The 18,489-nt window shown below is 51.0% G+C and overlaps 1 protein-coding gene across 1 annotated transcript in view; it reads left to right on the top strand.

Annotated features, from left to right (window-relative positions):
* P2RX7 (purinergic receptor P2X, ligand gated ion channel, 7) overlaps window positions 1-9,696 on the top strand; it is a 37,786-nt gene extending 28,090 nt beyond the window's left edge. The window contains exons 10-13 of the mRNA XM_004691021.2: window positions 1,357-1,422; window positions 1,770-1,919; window positions 3,587-3,688; window positions 7,198-9,696. Of these exons, the coding sequence (XP_004691078.1) occupies window positions 1,357-1,422; window positions 1,770-1,919; window positions 3,587-3,688; window positions 7,198-7,692 (813 nt within the window). The 3' untranslated portion in view covers window positions 7,693-9,696. The remainder of the gene's footprint in view (window positions 1-1,356; window positions 1,423-1,769; window positions 1,920-3,586; window positions 3,689-7,197) is intronic.
* The last annotated feature ends 8,793 nt before the right edge of the window (window positions 9,697-18,489 follow it).

Here is an 18,489-nt window from a genome sequence, read left to right as displayed (position 1 = left end):
GTGGCTGTTCCTGTGTCTGATTAGTGCTATGGTGTCTCACAAGGGGAATGCTTTGGGCATAGGGATGAGAGGGGTGAAGACATCCTAGGCTCCTGCCCCCGAGCAGGTCATCTGATGATGCATGAGCAGGTGGGCAGGAGGCTGGAAAGCTAAACTGTAACTTTAAAAATTCTCTGATGGGAAAAAAAAAGCAATGGCAATCAAGTAAAAATGAACATCACTGAACAACTGTAAAGCAGAGATGGTCTACAGGGGAGGAGAGGGGAACGGGACCCACACTGGCACGGGAAGGACTGTCCCTGCACGGGGCGTGGTGGTGGGAAGTCACGGGACTTACAGCCGAGATGAAACCACATGCAAAATGAAGAATGATGTAAAAATACGATACATATATAAAAATAAACAAAAAATTCTTCGATGGCTTAAGAAAAGAGAGTAAAAGCCATTCCTCGTCAAGCTAGTTTGGAGGTCACAGAATCCATGTTGACTTGGCTTAGGAAGGAAGCTCGTTTTTAAGTCCATATAACTGAAAAATCCAGGGACAATTTCAGACTCCAGCATGCCAAGGTCCAGCTGTTTCAGCAACAACCTCAGGTCTCCCACCACCTGCACACAGGCTCTCCCATTTTGAGGCCACCTTCAGCTAAGCATCTCTACATGACGCGGCCAGGCGTCTCCCGATGCCCCACTAGCTAGCAGTTCAGCCAGAAGCCCCAACAAAGGCCTCACATGAAGACACGGACTTGGGTCCATTTACTCGGGGCCACATGGCTGGACAAATGACTGCCGTGCCACGCTCACAGGCGACCCTGGGCTAGTCCCACAATCAGCCGCTTCCCCCAACTACATATCCGTATGTGCAGAGACAGTTTTCCAAAGGAAATTGGAGGACTGTCTCCAGAAGAAGGAAGGCAGGGATACTTCAGACGCCCCCAAGACCTTGCCTGATGGCTTGTTACGTACATAACACGGTGATGCAACACCAGTCTCGGAGACATGCCAATGAGATGCAGTGGAGGACAGAAAAACGCACCCGAGAATCCAAGCCACTGGGACAGAGGGAAGCATTCGTGAGGGCGTTTCTTCCAGGTTACTCAACCCCTCTGCAGAAGGCTCTTCTGAAACCCCCACTTCGTAGAGAAGACCCCCGGCTTCTTCTCTTGGCATGCGCCTGAGCGCCCCCGGTCTATCATTTACGCAGCCGGAGAGAGCCAGAGCCCCACTGCTGACGCTCAGGAGCCTGTGGCTAAAATACTGCTTGGGCCCTGCTGTGCTGGACAACAAACAGCTCAGGTCAGGGTGAAGGAGTTTGGCTCCTACACGTCCACCCAGTAACCTTTCCCTTTCTGCTTCCAGGGAGGAAAATTTAACATCATCCAGCTGGTTGTGTACATCGGCTCAACCCTCTCCTACTTTGGCTTGGTAAGCGGTTCTGGGCCCTCACTATTGTGAAAATTATTTGGTTACCAGGTGTGTCCCTGGCATGTGGAATATCAAGACACCGGCGTCAGAAGAAGCCAAACTCAGAACTAGGCTGCTGCAGAACCCAGGCTGGGGGGGGCGGGGGCGGGGAAAGCGGGGAGGGTGGAGCGTGAGTGACGCGGCTGCCTGTGGGTGTCTAGGATGTGGGTGCCGTGTGGTGAGAACCCCTGAGGGGCCTGCGCATCTCAAACACAAGCAACACGTAAACCAACGTGACCTCAAGAAAAAAAGAAAAGATCGGCAGGAAGTAGTTTCACTGACTCAGTGATTATATGGGTTTTTCCCAGGCCACATTCTTCATTGATTTCCTCATCAACACTTACTCAAACGGGTGGTGCAGAACACAAGTGTACCCCCTGTGCAAGTGCTGCAAGCCCTGCAACGTCAACGAGTACTACTATGACAGGAAGTGCGAGACCATCGTGGAGCCAAAGCCGGTAAGGCTCCTGGGGCGGGAGATCCCAGCCCCAGGCCCTGATGTCACTGACCATGTGTGCAAGTGAGACCCACATCCAGGGGCAGGTGGGTGGGGACACGCCTCTGGCCTTTGCCTCACCTAGCACCACTCAGGTGAATCCTTTGGTCTCAAAGAGAAGTAGAAACAAAACGGAGAAGCAAAATAGAAAGATAGCAGCTGTTTCTGTTCCACCATTTCTCACTGTTGTCAGCTTTAACAGATTGGTACAGAAACCAGTTTACTGACTCTGGAGGACAATTTGGCAATCTCCAGTTAATCCAATGTCCTTTCCAGCCCGGACTATCCACCTGTCCACCCCTGCCTTAGAGAAATGCTCATGGGTGCAGCCAGGTGGCACAGGTGTGCCAGGCACCCTCGCGGTGCGGCATGAAGAAAGAGCACCCCCAATGCCCAATGTGAGCAGCGAACTAAACCATGACAAATCCATAGAGGGGCTGCACCGGCAGAGACTCGAGGGAGAGGGGAATAGCAAACGTTTATGCCCCTTTGAAGTGTTTCATGTACTGAGCGCTTGAGTCTGCGCGGCGACCCCCAGGCCAGATGTACGTGATTCCTTAAGTAGCCCCCGCAGACACATGCTGCTGTTCTCTCGGCCTCTGGTGAGGAAACTGCGGTCCCAGAGGGTTGAGCAAAGTCTGACAGCCAGTAAGCAGCAGAGCTGAAATTCCCACTAGACTGGTTCACAATCTATGTTTATAACCACAAGCCAATATCCTTTGCTGAGAGGAAAAACGTAAATAATAGATGGTATGATATAGAGGTTAAAAAGAAACACAGACATAAACGAGTTCTGTGTCTTTTCCACACATTATATATATTTACACACACCTCCGATATACATTCCATGTTTTGGGTATTTCTGTATGCTACGCATTTTCTACATGCGTCACAAACACCATGGGGCTGTGCATATACAGAAATGTACTGGACACACAAAGTGGCCACAGTGATTGCTCTGAACACAACCTAGAATGGGGGTAGTAAAGGAAATTGTAACTCTTTTGTACGACGTTGACTTAATTAATTTGAACTTTACTAAGAAGCTCCTCAAAACTTGAATCCCTCATCCCCCCTAGTCAAAAGGAAGCCTCTGATGCCTGCAAGCACAAAGAGCGTTTTCTTGTCTTCCACTCCTGCAAAGACGTCACTGCCCTTTTCCAGCAACTGAATGCACAACTCATTGTGTGCGTGTTTGCAATTTAAATCAAAAGCCATCTTGGCAGCCAAAACCCACCATTTCATGCCCTAAGATGGGAATAAATTCAATGAAGATAAAAGGAATTTAAGTTGCAAGAGTACAAACTTCTGGATATATTCAGTCTGGGGTTGAGTGAAACTGAACACAACAAAGGATTTTACATAGCTTCTCAGGGGGCCTACACATAGGAGGCAGTCGGCAGTGTCTGAGTCTACCAAGAAAGGTGCCTGGCCCGTTGCTGATCGGCCTTTAGTCTCAGCATGGCTTCTGCTTGGCCGGCAAGAATTAGCTTAAATATTAAGCAAGGTTAGCACAACAATTTGTTACCTGGCAAATGAGAGTACCAGTTACTTTTAGGTATGTCTGGATATTTAATTCTTGATAATTCTGCATGAAAATTGGTACATTTTTCAACTTTATTTTCCTAGACATTAAAATATGTGTCCTTTGTGGATGAGGCCCATATCTGGATGGTGGACAAGCAGCTACTTGGGAAACATCTGCAAGATGCCAAAGGGAAAAAAGTTTCTGTAAGTGAAGACATTTAGTCAATTTTTAAAAATTATTAATTGCATATATGTTTTTTTTTAAATCCAGTATTTTTCTTTTTCTTTCTGGTTAAGTTTACTGAGAATGATCCCTCCAGCTCTATCAATGTCGGTGCAAATGGCATGAGTTTTCTTTTTGATTGTTGTATAGTATTCCATTGCATATATAGACCACATCTTTTTGATGTAGTTGTCTAGTTTTTGGCAGTCGGGTTGTTTCCATAGCTTACCTATTGTGAATAGTACTACAATAAACACAAGAGCGCTGGTGCTCTTCTGCTTTTAATGCTTTTGTGTCTTTTGGATAAATACCCAGGAGTGGAACTGCTGGATCCTCTGGGAAGTCTATTTTTAGCAATTTGAGGAACCTACACACAGCTTCCCATTGTGGCAGGACCAGTTTGCACTCCCACCAGCAGTGTAGGAGAGTTCCTTTTACTCCACATCCTTGCCAGAATTTGTTGTTGCTAGTTTTTTTAAATATGTGCCATTCTTGCTGGCGTAAGACGGTATCTCACTGTAGTTTTTATCTGCATTTCCCTGATTACCAGTAATGTTGAAAATGTTTCCATATGCCCGATGGTCATTTGCTAGTCAACTTTTTTTTAAGAAAACTTGAGTATAAATACATCTAGACATTCATATAAATTTACTCAACTGACATAACTGATAAATTTAAGCCACCATAACCAGTAGCCAGACTTCAAAAGAATGACTACTAGAGGCCCTCTCACGCCTTCACCCGATCACTCAGGCAATCTGTCCCTTAAAAGGAGTCTTTCTCCTATAGCCAAAGTTTAGTGTTATCTCTTCTAGAAAGTTTATAAAATTGGATGTGATAGGACAGGTTCAGTATGTACTCTGTTGAGTGTCTGGCTTCTTTCACTCGCCACTATTTTGTGAGTGTCATTCAAGCTGACCCAGACAGCAATAGTTCATACCTGTGTAACAATTATGATTTCCCTATCACAAGCATCCAAGTTCTTCAGGCTATTGTGGGTGGACATTTGGGGAGTCTCTGGCTTGGGGCTCATACCAAAGGCGTGGCCATAGCCAACATGGCAGCCACGAGTGGACCCTTCAGTCACAAGGCTTGCGTTCAGCTTCAGTAGATACTGCCACCCAGTTCTCACAGAGGGCTCTTACTCATACTCCCCCTGGTTGTTTTGATGGCTGGACATCTTCACTGTATGGTTTCCCCCAGATGCCATAATAAATTACCATGAAGTAGGTGGCTTGAAACAACAGAAAGTACTGAAGGCCAGGTATGAAAACAAGGTGTTGGCAAGTCTGTCTGCCTCTGAAAGGCCTTGGGTCCTGCCTATCTCTTCCAGTCCCAGGGGTTTCTCATACCTGCCAGGACCTCTAGTGCAATACTGAATAGAAGAAGTAAAAATAGGCATTTTTCTCTCATTCCCTATCTCACTCTCCATTAGGGTACCTATTGTAGGTTTTTCCAGAATGTACTTTCAGATTAACAACATTCTTTGCTGTGCTAGTTTGATAAGAATTTTTTTAAATTTTTTTTAAGATTTATTTATTTATTCATACAGAACTGGGATACAGGCCAGAGATGCGGAGGGTGAGAGGATTCACCAGAGACAAAGTGGGGTGCAGAACAGGCAGATCGACGAAGTACACTGCTGAGGGGAGCAGCGGGCGAGTCAGGAGAGGTCTGCCACGCCACGTGGTCTCCTCCGGGGGCAGGCGGGAATCGAACTCATGCAGAAGTGGCTTAAGCTTCTTTGTGCAGTGCTTTAACCCACTGTGCCACCATGGAGGGCCTGATAAGAATTTTTTTAAAGAATTATTTATTTGTGCATACAGAGCTGGGATACAGGCCAGGGGTGCAGGGCCAGTGAGAGGATTCACCAGAGACAAAGCGGGGAGCAGAACAGGCTGACTGACAAAGCCCACTGCTGAGGGGAGCAGTGGGCAGGTCGGGAGTAGTCTGCTGTGCCATGTGGGTCACCTCCGGGGTGGGGATTGAACTCATGCTGAAGTGGCTTTAGTTTCTTAGTGCTGTGCTTTAACCCACTGCGCCACCAGGGAGGGTCCTGGATTTTTAAATCTTTTCTTGAGTTATACTAACCCAAATTTTTCCATTCTTGTTATATTCTTCTCAGGTTTGTATAATGTGAACTTGTGTGTGTGTGTGTGTGTGTGTAGTAAAAAACACATGACATAATATTTACCATTTTAACCATTTTAAAGCATACAATTTAGTGGCATTCAATATATCTGCACTGAGTGCAACCATCAGCACCATCTAGTTCCAGCCCCTGGCAGCCCCTACTCTGCCTCCAAGGACTCACCTAGTTTGGGCACTTCATATAATTGGAACTGGTAATATGTGACCCTTCGCGTCTGACTTTTTTCTCTGAGAATACCATCTGCAAGGATCACCTGTCCTTGGCAGATATCAGTACTTCAGTCTTCTTGTGACTGAGTAATATTCCACTCTATGGTCAGAACATGTTTTAGTTACTTTACCCATTGATGGACACTGGGTTGTTTTCACTTTTTGGCCATTATGAGCAGTATTACTGTGAATATGCATGCCTAAGAATCACTGACATTTAGCGTACTTGATTCAGGCTTTCTTTGGTGACTGAAGATATATGTCATGGACAGACAAAAATGATGACAATCACAGCAGTTCTCTGGGAGGATGGCAAAGGGCTGTGCCAGAAGAGGGAGTCTGCTGGGGAGTGTGGAGCTGGGTGAACAAACATTTACTGTCTACTCTGCACTGTGCCTGGCCCTCAGCGTTGGGAATACGCTCGTAAAGGGAGCCAACAGGGCCCGGTTTCCACACGGAAGCCTCCTCGGATAGGCACACTAATTATGAACCTCACTTCAGATGGGGATCAGTACTGCGAAGAACATGAAGAATGACCCGGGAGGACAAAACCTTCCAGACCAGGAGGTCAGGGCCAGACATGACAGCTGCATCGAGCCTGGCTCCTCTGAATTTCACTTTCCCAGCTTAGAAAATAGAGAGAAGAGGGCCTTCCCTGGTGGCGCAGTGGGTTAAAGCACAGCACTAAGAAGCTTAAGCCACTTCCGAATGAGTTTGATTCCCGCCTGCCCCGGAGGTGACCACATGGCGCGGCAGACCACTCCTGACCCGCCCGCTGCTCCCCTCAGCAGTGTACTTCGTCGATCTGCCTGTTCTGCTCTCCACTCTGTCTCTGGTGAATCCTCTCACCCTCCGCATCTCTGGCCTGTACCCCAGTTCTATATGAATAAATAAATCTTTAAAAAAAAAAAAAGAAATAAAGAAAATGGAGAGGAGGACCCACATCTCCTGAGGTTCTTCCAAGGTTAACATAAGGTAGTGCTTGTAAAACAGTAGCAGCACAGTCCTGATACACACATTTGATAGAGAATAGCCTCTGTTATTAAATGTAATTAAATAAATTAAAGTGAAGGCACCTGGAACTTAGGGTTGGTCATTATTGACAGGTTTGGAAACTTGACTTTTTCAGAGACCCCTGACGGAATTCAAATACTTGTCCAGCCTGGCTCATTCGGTCCACACCCTGAGCCCCCCGCCCGGACAGCCAGAGGAGATAGAGCTGCTCAGTGAGGTGACCGCCACCTCCACGGGCAGCCCTGACTGGTGCCAGTGCGGGAACTGCCTCCCCTCCCGGCTTGGCAAGGACCGGAGGTGCCTGGAGGAGCTGTGCTGCCGCAAAGGGCCGGGACCCTGCATCACCACCTCAGAGCTGTTCCGGAAGCTAGTCCTGGACAGAGACACCCTGCGCTTCCTCCTGCTCTACCAGGAGCCCCTGCTGGCGCTGGACGCTGGCGACACCAACAGGCAGCTGCGGCACTGCGCCTACAGGAGCTACGCCATCTGGCGCTTTGGCTCCTGGGACCTGGCCAACTTTGCCATCCTGCCCAGCTGCTGCCGCTGGAGGATCCGGAGGGAGTTCCCCAAGAGCAACAGCGAGTACAGCGGCTTCCAGAGCCCCTACTGACGGGGCTGGGCGTCGTCGCAGCACCACCTCTGCTTGTGCCTTGAGCTTCACCTGCAAAGATCTGCGGCCAAATTTTCTGCCAAAGGGAAAAGTGCTCTCCCCTCCCGGAGCTCTGGATGTGTTGGAGGGCAGAGGGCCTGAGTGAAACACCAAATTAGAAGCCTCATGTGGATGGAGAGCAAGAGGCTCACATTTATGTCTCAGCTGAGAATTATTTCAGTTGCGCCAGATTCGTGTCCCAGTGCTGGGAGGCTGGGTGGCGACCTGCCCTCATTATGAACTTTCTTGTCAACGCACAGAGAGCTGCATGGTGCAAAGCCCCCCACTATACGGTCAGACCAGGCTAAGACCCACTGTGAACAGACCCTCTGGGCGCTGGCTGGACAACACAGAGGGTTGAAAGTAGCCGCAGATTCTCTGCCGCTCGTCCCTCACTCAGGACTTGAGGCTCGTCTCCTCCTGCTGCATCTGGGCGGCTCTGATCTCTCTCTCCAGACTGGACGTGGTGTTGGGTCTTGGCCTCAGGATCTGGCCGCTTCCACTTCCTGCTCGTGGGCCCCTTGCTGGGAAGGAAGCCAGTGTCATGGCAAGACCCCACTGGGGCGCTGACGCCTGACCCACCCCAGCTTTCAAAAGCCACCCTTGCCGACATCAGACGAGGGCGAGAAGAGGCCTTCAGGGGACTGCCGAGACACCCCAAGTGGGAGCTGCCCACTGAACCCACAGAATGAAGTCATTGTTGTAAGCCACTAAGTTTTGGGCTGTCACCCAGTCATAGAGAACTGGCAGAGAACAGCCTTGACCTCTGGCCACCGACTCAGCCCACACCTTCCCCATTTCTGTGGTTCTAGGGACGCTGCCATCCCCGGAGTCCCTCAGGTGCTCAAGTTTTTACTCAGTATTTCCAGGACCAAACCTGGTAACTCCAGCAGCCCAGCCCTGGAGCCCTCAAATCCAACCGGTGGGCCACCCTACACGTTCCGCTCTGCGTCTGTGCTGGGAAGTAATGGCTGCTGATGCCCAGAAAAGGCCGTTTCTAGGGCCTTGACAGCCTGCACCTGGCACACAGCCCACAGGCTCCCTGGAACAGGTACGCAAGCTGTTACCACTTCTATCCATCACCAGCAAGAATATGGAACTGGCCATGGCTGGCCATGGCTCCTCACGCAGGTTTCCCGGTCACGGTTCTGACACTAGACTAGCCCGTTCCAGCAGCAGCTATTTTAAGCTGGAGACCACTCTCCGACACTGCGATGATGGCAGGCCTGTGATCTTTTTGGAGATGCCCTAATTTTTACCATCTTGACACTTAATGAAACCCTCCACCTCCCACTGTATTAACAATGTTAAAAAACAACAAGATCTTCTCCTTGACCTAGAACTCTGTTTGGCTTTAAACTCAGGAATCAAATTAATGAGGCCAGATTGGACTTTTATTTTTACTACCTTTCAGAGATATTTTTGAAAAGTGAATTATACACGACTTCTTGAGAACTCACATTTTTACTCCAAGAATTCCCTGTAATTAGTACAGATTTCCACCTCTGATGTCTTCTTAGCCTTTCTATCTCCGTTTCTTTTTTTAATTTGGTGCCTTATTCCCAGCTTGTTTCTATCACCTTGGGGAGACCCCAGATGGAATCAGGATCTAGAACAACAATAACACTGGCTCCACCTACTGCTCTCCTCCACCTTCCCGGAGGAGGCCGGGTGGGAGGGTGATGTCTGACACCCTACACCAGCGCTTCCTGGTTGTATTCTTATTTTTAGCCTACTGCTTGAAATGTCATTGCCAAAGGCGTCGCAAGGAGACCCCATTTTATGGGAAAGGTTTGTTCTGCCCTGGCACTTGGAGTGCTTCTGCTGCTTCTCTAAGTCAGCGATCTGCTTTGCTGTTGTAACAGTGGCTATTCATGTAGCTGTGCTCTGGGCTCGCACATCTCCATTTTATAAGCCCTTCCTAGCTCTAGCTTGTTCACTAGACTGTTTTGCTTATTAAAAAGTAATAATGTCATAATTCATGTCTATCGAAGCGTTCCTTTTCTCAGAAGACCATCAATTCACAGCTCACCCACTGGCGCTGGATGAACCGAGGTGCTGTGACAGAAGAAGACAGCTACTTGGTCTCCGCCCCCAGGTCCTGACATAGCACCTAACCCCCTTAGGAATTCTGGGCTATGGGTGTGTCTTGTGTTCTAATGAGGGGATATCTGGTGGGCTGCTGCATGGCTTCAGGGTGATGCTGAAAGACCACAAAGACCAAACCATGGTTAGAAGCTTGGGGGTTCCTGCCCCACCCTGGGTATCCAGGGTCAGGTGGGGTGGGAAAGAGTTAATTATGGATCATGGCTACAGAAATCCCTAAACTAGAAATGAATACATGCATGAACAAATGAATGAGTACCCCTAAATGATGGGGTGTAGACAGCCTCCAGATTAAGGAACACAGTGAGGTGCTAGGAGGAGGGTACACCCCAATTCCATGTAAGGACAAAAATTTCTGGGCTCAGCACCCTTCTGGACCTTGACCTTGGTCCCTTTTGATTTTCTCTATCATCTATAACTTGTATCATGTCCTTTATTATACACTGGTGAATGTGAGTGTTTCTCTGGGTTCTATCAGCCATTGTAGCAAATCATTGAACCAGAGGCAGAGTCGATGGGAGCCTGCAAGGTGCAATCAGCTAGGCACAGGTGATATCCTGGGATGTGTGACTGGCACCTGGAGGGCAACAACCCACAGAGCTGAGCCCCTACCCTGAGGAGTCTGTGCTAACTCCAGGTAGTTCGCGTCAAACCGAGTGGAAGGAGACCCAGGCGGCTACCAAAAGTTGAGTGTATGAAGACAGGAGGCCCCTGAAGGCACTCCCTGGAGATTGATGAGGGTGAAGGCCGCTGTGCTCATGGAGATGGGAGGACACGGGCATCTGGCCAATAACTCAGTCCTCACTAGCCCCCAGTTCCAGTCAGACCTGAGGGGCTAGGCTCAGCGTCTGTGCACTCACCGTCTGCTCCGAGCCCTGCCACAGAGGCCCAGGGCCCAGCTTCCTATTTATTCCAACGGGCCTCTTGAGTGCAGTGGCCCACGATCAGGTAGGTTCAGCTTCTGCTGCCTGTGTGTTGCTCAGCCCGTCTCATGCAGTCAGCTTTTCAGGAACCTGACAGGCCTCACCTCGACTCCTGCTCTCCCTGGAGCAGATTCAGACCACTCTCTTCTTTCCAGGTCACCTGGTCCTTCTGTTCCTCTTTTCCAGTCCCCGACAGTTATAAGTGTCCACAATAAGTGGTGATTTGTGGAGATTTTGCAATTCTAGCATCCACAGTTCCCCATAGTGAATGAAAGCTAAAGGTCGCATGAGTTGAGTCCCCAGGAATCAGAGGAAGAGGGCCAACACTGCCTGGCCGCCTTAGCCAAGGAGCCACCATCCCTACTGGCAGGCGCAGACAAGCCCGATGCAGGGAGGCCTTGGGGGCCATAGGAAGTTATGAATGTCTGTCTCGTGCTCCCCATGTGAACAAGCTCCTCAATGGCAGGGCTCCTGTGGGCTGTGGCCCTGCCCTGCTGTTCCGGACCATGGACAAGCTGACATGCTGGAACAAGGCCCTGGGGCCAATCCTGGCTCCGCCCATTTGTTAGTAGTGGGGGTGCATCCAGGTTACCCAGCGCTCAGAAGCCTAGTTGTATCTTTGCATCCAACGGTTGTTGACGTCTTCGGTGTTACACATGGTCAATGTAGGCACAGACCTGAGCATTTGACAAGGGTTGGCTATTACTACTATTTAGGGTACCCCATGTCAGTCACGCTGCCCTGGGATAGAACCTGGGTGTTGCACCTGAGCCCCAGGCGTGGGTCTCTAACCATCTCTGGACACTCTACTTAAATACTTTGGCAGCAACTCAAAAAGCTACAGAAGAGAAATCACGCTCCCTGCAGGCTCCCTCCCACCTGCCTTCCTGGAGCTAGCACCAGTTAGCCCCACCTGCCGTCAGCTCAAGCTCCCAAGCCAGAAATGCCAGGGACAGGCTTGACATTTCCTGTGTCCCTCCTGTTCCATCCTAGCTCGTCCACTTGGGCAGCAAATACCTGCTGAGCGCCTGGCACCTGCAGGTACCAGGACGAATAACAGCCAAGACCGGCTTTGCCAGAGCCCAGGTGTGGTGGGCAAAGGAAGGAGGACAGGACAGCTCAGGAGGAAGGGTCTGAAAGCAGCCTGTAACAAGCTGTGCCAGAGACCATGGCGCTTCTGAGAGGTCAGCGATACTCTCCAAGGCGGTGGCATTTAAGCTGTGTCACTGATCCGAATGTCAAGAAGAAACTGGCTGTGACAGCTGGTGGAAGGGCAGTCCAGGCGGGGGACAGTGAGTATGAAGCCCCACAAGGGGAAGTGTGTTCCAAGAACTGTCAGATGGCCAGCGCACTGGGGCACTCCGACAGGCTTCCTACCATGTACATCTGAACTGTCCAGGAGGACGTGGGCTTACTTACTCTCTCACTGCTTCGCAAACTGTGCAGCTCCTCTCGAAGACTCTGGAGCATGAGGAAAGGCACACTGGCTCACACAGACAACCACAATCTCAAGGGGGCGGAGGGCCTCGTGACACTCTTGAGACGTGGGCAGGTCCATGCCCATGAAGACACTGGGAACGATGCATGAGTGGGATGAGAGGAGGCCGCGGGCCCAGTCCAAAGAGAAATGAATGTGGTCGGAATAGAGGTGACACAGAGACTTGGCCAGCGCCCAGGTTGGGGAGAAAGTGGAGAAAGACGAAAAGGAGACTGATCTGGGGAAATGGAAGGGGCAGGAAGAGAGGAGACTGATAGGTCTGGAGTAATTACAGAGTCCGGAGGAAGCCATTTCTGAGATGATCTAGATCAGCCAAACTCTGAGAGGGAAAGTGCAGGCCACCAGAGGCTGGGGAAGAAGAGCTGGAGTCGCTGTGCAAAGGGCACAGAGCTTCTATTTGGAGTGAAAAGCTCTGGGTATAAGGAATGCCTCTAGTGTGTCCTTGGAAAATGGTTAAGTGGTAGTATATTTACCACAACTTTGAAATGACCAAAACAGAATTAATGCTTACAAACCTGGAGGTTATTTATATGTTGCGGAAATTTATTTATGCTATGAAATGCATATACTGGGGTTGTGTTTTTGAAGTCTAGACATTCTTTGGCCTGAGTCTCAGCTGGCGCTCACAGAAGCTTACTCTCCGGATTTCCTCATGCGCTTCAAGTGGCATAACATCACATAGGCTAATTTGTACTTGACATTAAGCCGATAGAAAGTGCTTTAGCACACCACCTACTAAGTGGTCAGTGAGTGTATTGTTAGTGAAAATCAAAAGCCCACACACCCCATCTACCGAGGCCCTCCCTGCCCTATCTAGGAGAGGCAGGAGACACTACCTCTCAGGCCTCTGCTCACCGCTGTCTTTCTTTCCCACAAAGCACTCACACTGGCCTTCTTTCTGTTCCTGGATCACAAGTTCATTCCTACCACAGAGCCTTCGCATTTGCTATTCTTGCTGCCCAGGTACTTTCTCCTCAGATTCAGAGAGCTGGATCCTTGACATTCAGAGCTCAGCTCAAGTGAACCCAGCAGAGAGGGTGTCGTGCCAGGTTAACAGGCAGACATAGGCATGCCACAGAGATATTGGCTCTAGACCACCACAGCAAGGCAAAGATTATAATAAATAAATACATAAAGAATAAGCAGATATTGCTATAAAGTTAGGTTTTCAAATGTCTTGGTTTGCCACTACATATAAGAAGTATGTTGACACTATCCTCTAGAATATTAAACATGCGAGAGATAGCATTATGTCTAGAGAAATAACGTCTGCGTCTTTATTTTAAAAAGTTTTGTTGCTAAAAAAGGCTCACCATCATTTGTGCCTTCCGTGAGCCATAGTTTTTCTGCTGGAGGTGAGTCCTACAGAAAACACAGCACCTACAAAGCGCCATAAGGCAGGGTGCGAGAAAGCAGGCAAGCCTGCAGGAATCCGGTGCCCACCAGCACTGCGCACGCCTCTGGGAGGCGCACGGGGCACTCCAGACACTGACGCTCCTGACCCTGCCTTTCCTTCGTACATTCCAATGGTCAGATGCTGGTTCTCAGCCAAATAGAAATGAACTGTCAAAAAATACAAAGAAATAACGACAACAGGGGCAACTGTTCCTTGACATCAGCCTTAGGGCTGTCCTGGGAACTCGACTCTAATGAGGGAAAAGCAAAAGTCAACAAATGAGACCATCCACCTAAAAAGCTTTTACGCATTGAAAGAAACTCCCATCAAAGCAAAAAGACCTCCCCACTGAGTGAGGGGAGAGAGCGGCACATCCTATGTCCAACAAGCAGAAACATCCAAAACATACAAAGATTCATTAACTTCAACAATAAAAAAAAAAAAAAAAACACACAACCAACCCAACTAAAATATGGGCAGAGGACCTGACAGATGCTTTTCAGTTGGGTACACAGAGGCCCACAGGCACATGAAAAAGGGGCTCATCATCTCTCCTCATCAGGGAAAAGCAAATCAAAGCCACAATGACAAGCCCCGCCCCCTGGAATGACCCTTCTCCAAAAGCAGGCAGCAAGCGCTGCCGGCTGGGCTGCCGGGGGTGTGGGGAAGCAGGAAATCTGTACACAATGCTGTGTGGGTGTAACAGGAGCAGCCACACTGGAAGCAAAATGAGGATCCTCAAAAATAAATCACAGAAATGCCATATGACCCAGCTGTCTGATGTCTGGGTGTTCCCCCCAAAATACAAAACCACCAATTCGAAGAAGTAGGTGCACCCTGGCATGCTTTGCAACACTATTTCCAACAGCCAGGCCCAGGGAAACCACCTAAGGCCACCCACTGACAAGTGGGCCAAGAAGGGGTACCTCCCACCGAGGCACACCTCCAGCTCTCCTGTACACACTGCTCTAGCAGCAAAGGTGCGCCGATACCATCTGGCCAGGCAACTGCATGCCAACATCAGTGACCAAGCCCCTGGTATACGAATACCCCGAAAGATTTCCAAAAGTTCAGTTAACATTTCAATTTTATGATTATATTTCGTGAACCAAATTCTAACAGCTTTTATAATATAGGGGAATTAATTCCTTAGTGTAGCTGCGAGACTGGGTCAATGTCTAGATATTGGTTGGACGTTCGTTTCCGGCGTCAGAGGTGGCACCAAGACGTCTCCTGGCTGCGCCACCTGCACAGGAGGCAGACAGTGGCATTCCTACTTAAACCTGGGTAGGTTGTGATGATGGCACCTCGTTGGAACCACCCCACACACGGAAGCTTTGTTCTTGAAGATGTTTATTTTCCAGAGCACATTAAAGATGACTTCTTCATTCATCTTTCACATTTCTGATGTCTACAGGTCTTCTGGTAGCTTATTATTTAAGTTAGTACCCAGTCAGTAAAAATCTCTAAGCCGTCTGTCCATCGATTTTTCTACCAGACTATTTGAAGCTAGTTACCTTTAATTTTATATTCCATATATTCTAGACTATTTAAATATATATCCTACAAATTCGTTTCTAATAATAACCAAATTATTATTTTTGACAATAAAAGTTTCCAATCATGATTCTAGTAATAAATCTAAAGGTAGAATTAAACTACTGATAAAGACTTTTTTTAAGGGCCCTCCCTGGTGACACTCCCTGGCAACACAATGGGGAAAGCGCAACACTATGGAGCTGGCCCCAGCCGCTTCATCACGAGCTCGATCCCCGGCCAGGGAGGGACCCACAGAGCACAGCAGACCCCTCTTGTCTCCCTGCTGCCCCCTCAGCTGTGAATTTCAGGGGATCTGCCTGTTCTGCTCCCCACTCTGTCTCTGGGAGTCCTCTTACCCCCCGCACCTCTGGCCTGTGCCCCAGTTCTTGTGTACATACATAAATCTTTAAACAAAAAGAAAGAACACCCAATGAGGCAAACACACATACCCTGTGTTAATATTTTTTCCACATGTATTTCCAGGATCTAACGGTACATAAATGGTCTCGACTTTTTTTATGCTCTGGTTTTGTTTCGGTGAGAAATTTATTTTTCCTGATTGTAAAAAAAAAGTCACTCTGTAGTGGAATAATCATGTACCTACTAAGGTTCACTTTGTTCCTCCTCCAAGTCCCAGCCTTGCCAGGCAGCTGAGTATACACTGGTGGTTCCACTGTATGTCTGTGTTTAAAGAATGCAGCAGAGAGCAGGTGCTGCTCCGTGAAGGACTAGAGAGTAATGAAGTTCCTCGGAGCTTCCTCTGCCTGCACAACCTAATTTGGTAACATTTGGCTTCTTGTGACCAGCTGCCACAGTCTGTGGTGTAAGACAGCACGACCCTCTTTTAATCTTAGGGTCCCGGACACGAGAGCCAAAGGGGTCTTGCCAGCTCAATTCAAGGGGGTGCAGCACGGCATTACCCTTGCAGGCATTTTCTAGCTTCATTCCACGGCTCCCCCACCCAGCCCTAAACAACCTGCTCATCTGACCTGTGCTTCTGTCGCCTGCTGCCTCTTCGCTCTCCATCTCTAGCCTGTCCCTTCCAAGTCACTTCTTTAATGTCACCGTAGTTGCAAGGCCCTGTTAGTACATAAGGTATTCTAGCCACAGCTTCTGGAACTGCCCGCGACTGTCAGGGGTGGCAGGCACAGTTCTGCCGCCCCAACCTGAAAGTTGTCAGGCTTGCCACAAGTGGGGGATCCTTGGGCTCACGGTCCTGACCGTGGTGGGCACTCCTGCCACATAGCAAGGTATCCGGTTTCTGAATAAATCTGAAATGATACTGGATCTCATCAAGCTCGGATAATGTCAGGGACACGCTGAAATGAACAAATCCAACAAGTCCACAAACAAGAGTTCCCCTCTTTCAGGGGGAATCACCGTCTTCTATAACTCCACCCCAGTATGCGGCGCCAATGGCACCATAAGCATCGTCCCCAGAGTAGCAGCAGTGACCTCGAGTAGACAAAAGAATGGCCTGGCGTCTTAAGCTGCACGACGGAATTGTGAAGAGCAAAGATTCTGGGCGCAGACAGGCAGGACCATCCTGGCTCACCCCCTACCTGACTTAGGTCCCGGCTCTACCTCCCAGGCCCTCCCGGTGGCTGGTGCGCGGCCTGGGGACACCAGGGAGCAGCGCTTAGCACCTGTCGCTGTGACCACAGACTGGCTCGTTCTTGGCACAACACCGATCCCACCTCACAAAGAGAAGCAAGCAGCTTGATAAGGGTGCTCACCCCCTGAGCGACAGCATATACGTGTGATCGCCTGGCCCGGGCAGCCACCCGCACACCTGTCTGCAGGTACAGACCACCCCACCGGCCTGGCCCGGTGCCAGAGCACCTGCTCCTGGTGGGCACCCTGCCCCTCCTGCTCGTGCCCACATCTCTACAGCCCGCAGACGGGCATCCATGGACCAGAGTGGCCGGGTGGAGCAGCCGGGTCATCTCAACACCATGCCCACTTTCTCCAAGTCAGTAACCAGCGACCGCCACCACTGAATGGGAGAGAACTTCGTAGGCCACACAGCCCTCATCTTGCACCTCGGAGAGACAAGAATTCGAGCAAAGACGTCGGTTTTTAAATGGGCGAAAGGACCTGAACAGACATTTGACTGCAAGTGGCCAGTGAGTGTAAGAAAGCAACTCCACGCCCTGAGTGATGAAAATAAGAACAGAGGAGACTGTCCACATGGGCCTGCGTCCAGCGCTATGCGACAACGGGCACGTTTCCCTCAGGCGGCCACAGGCCCATGCGTGAGGCCACGAAGCCCCGTGTGCCGGCCAAGGCACACGAGCAGGGCTGCTCCTCCTCCAGCCACACGCGCCCTCCCTCGGCACAGCTCCACCGGGCGGAAAGGTGAGCGCTCAGCCACCTGCGCGCTGCTCCCGGGCCAGCCCCCGACGGGCACCGGTACACGGGGGTGTCCGCTGGGGCCTGCGCCCCGTTCACCAACGTGTGGACACCGGGCCGCGACGGGGTGCGGCGGGGGCAGCGTCAGGCTCTGCTCCCGCGGCCACCGCCGGCTCGGGGCTAGCCCCTCCAAGCTGACAGGCGCGTGCTCCAGGGAGACCGGCGCGTGGCAACGCGTCCGTCCACGGCGGGTCCGGCCCCCCCTCTGCCGAGCCGGGGTCGGGCTCGAGGCTGGCCTGCTCCTGACTTTCCGGGCGCCCCTGTCTCAGCTCTCCGACCCCACGGGGGGGGGGGGGCGCCCGCGCCGGGGAGCCAGACCTGACCTGACCTGACCACACGGGCACCCTGCGCTGTGGCGGGTCCCGAGGCCTGGATCTCGCCTGGGGTCCCTCCGTGGTCTCTCTGCGGGGTCCCTCCGGGGGTCTCTCCGAGGTTCCTCAGGGGTCCACGGTGGCTGCGAAGGCGGAGCCCCACGAGCACGCACCTGGCCGGGAGCGCGCGTGGGTCCTCGGTTGTCGTCAGAGGGGGCGGCGCTGGCCGGGCAGACCTGGGGCTGAGGGAGGTGGGGAGGTGTGAGTGGCATCCAGGGCCACCCCCGCCCGCGCTGCATGGCTCCTGGGGGCGGCTCTGAGGGGAGCGGACAGCCCTGAGGAGGCCTGAGGGGGTACTGAGCTGGTACGGCCCTGGGGGCGGCGGCCCGGAGATGGCAGCGCTATCCCTGAGGGGAGAGCGCAGGTCCTGAGGCCCGCACCCCGCTGAGGCCCGCGCAGACTGCGCCCTCTGCCCGCCCCACACAGCCCCAGGCCGACTGCCTTCCCGCAGCGGGCTTTCCCTCAGAACGCGTCGCCTCAACGGGAGCCCCGCCCCCGGCCTCCGAGCGGGCG

This window comes from Condylura cristata, unplaced genomic scaffold (assembly GCF_000260355.1).
Source record: "Condylura cristata isolate star-nosed mole 26May11 unplaced genomic scaffold, ConCri1.0 scaffold00029, whole genome shotgun sequence".
NCBI classification, from domain to species: Eukaryota; Metazoa; Chordata; class Mammalia; order Eulipotyphla; family Talpidae; genus Condylura; species Condylura cristata.
This window is presented reverse-complemented; position numbering and strand designations above follow the sequence as displayed.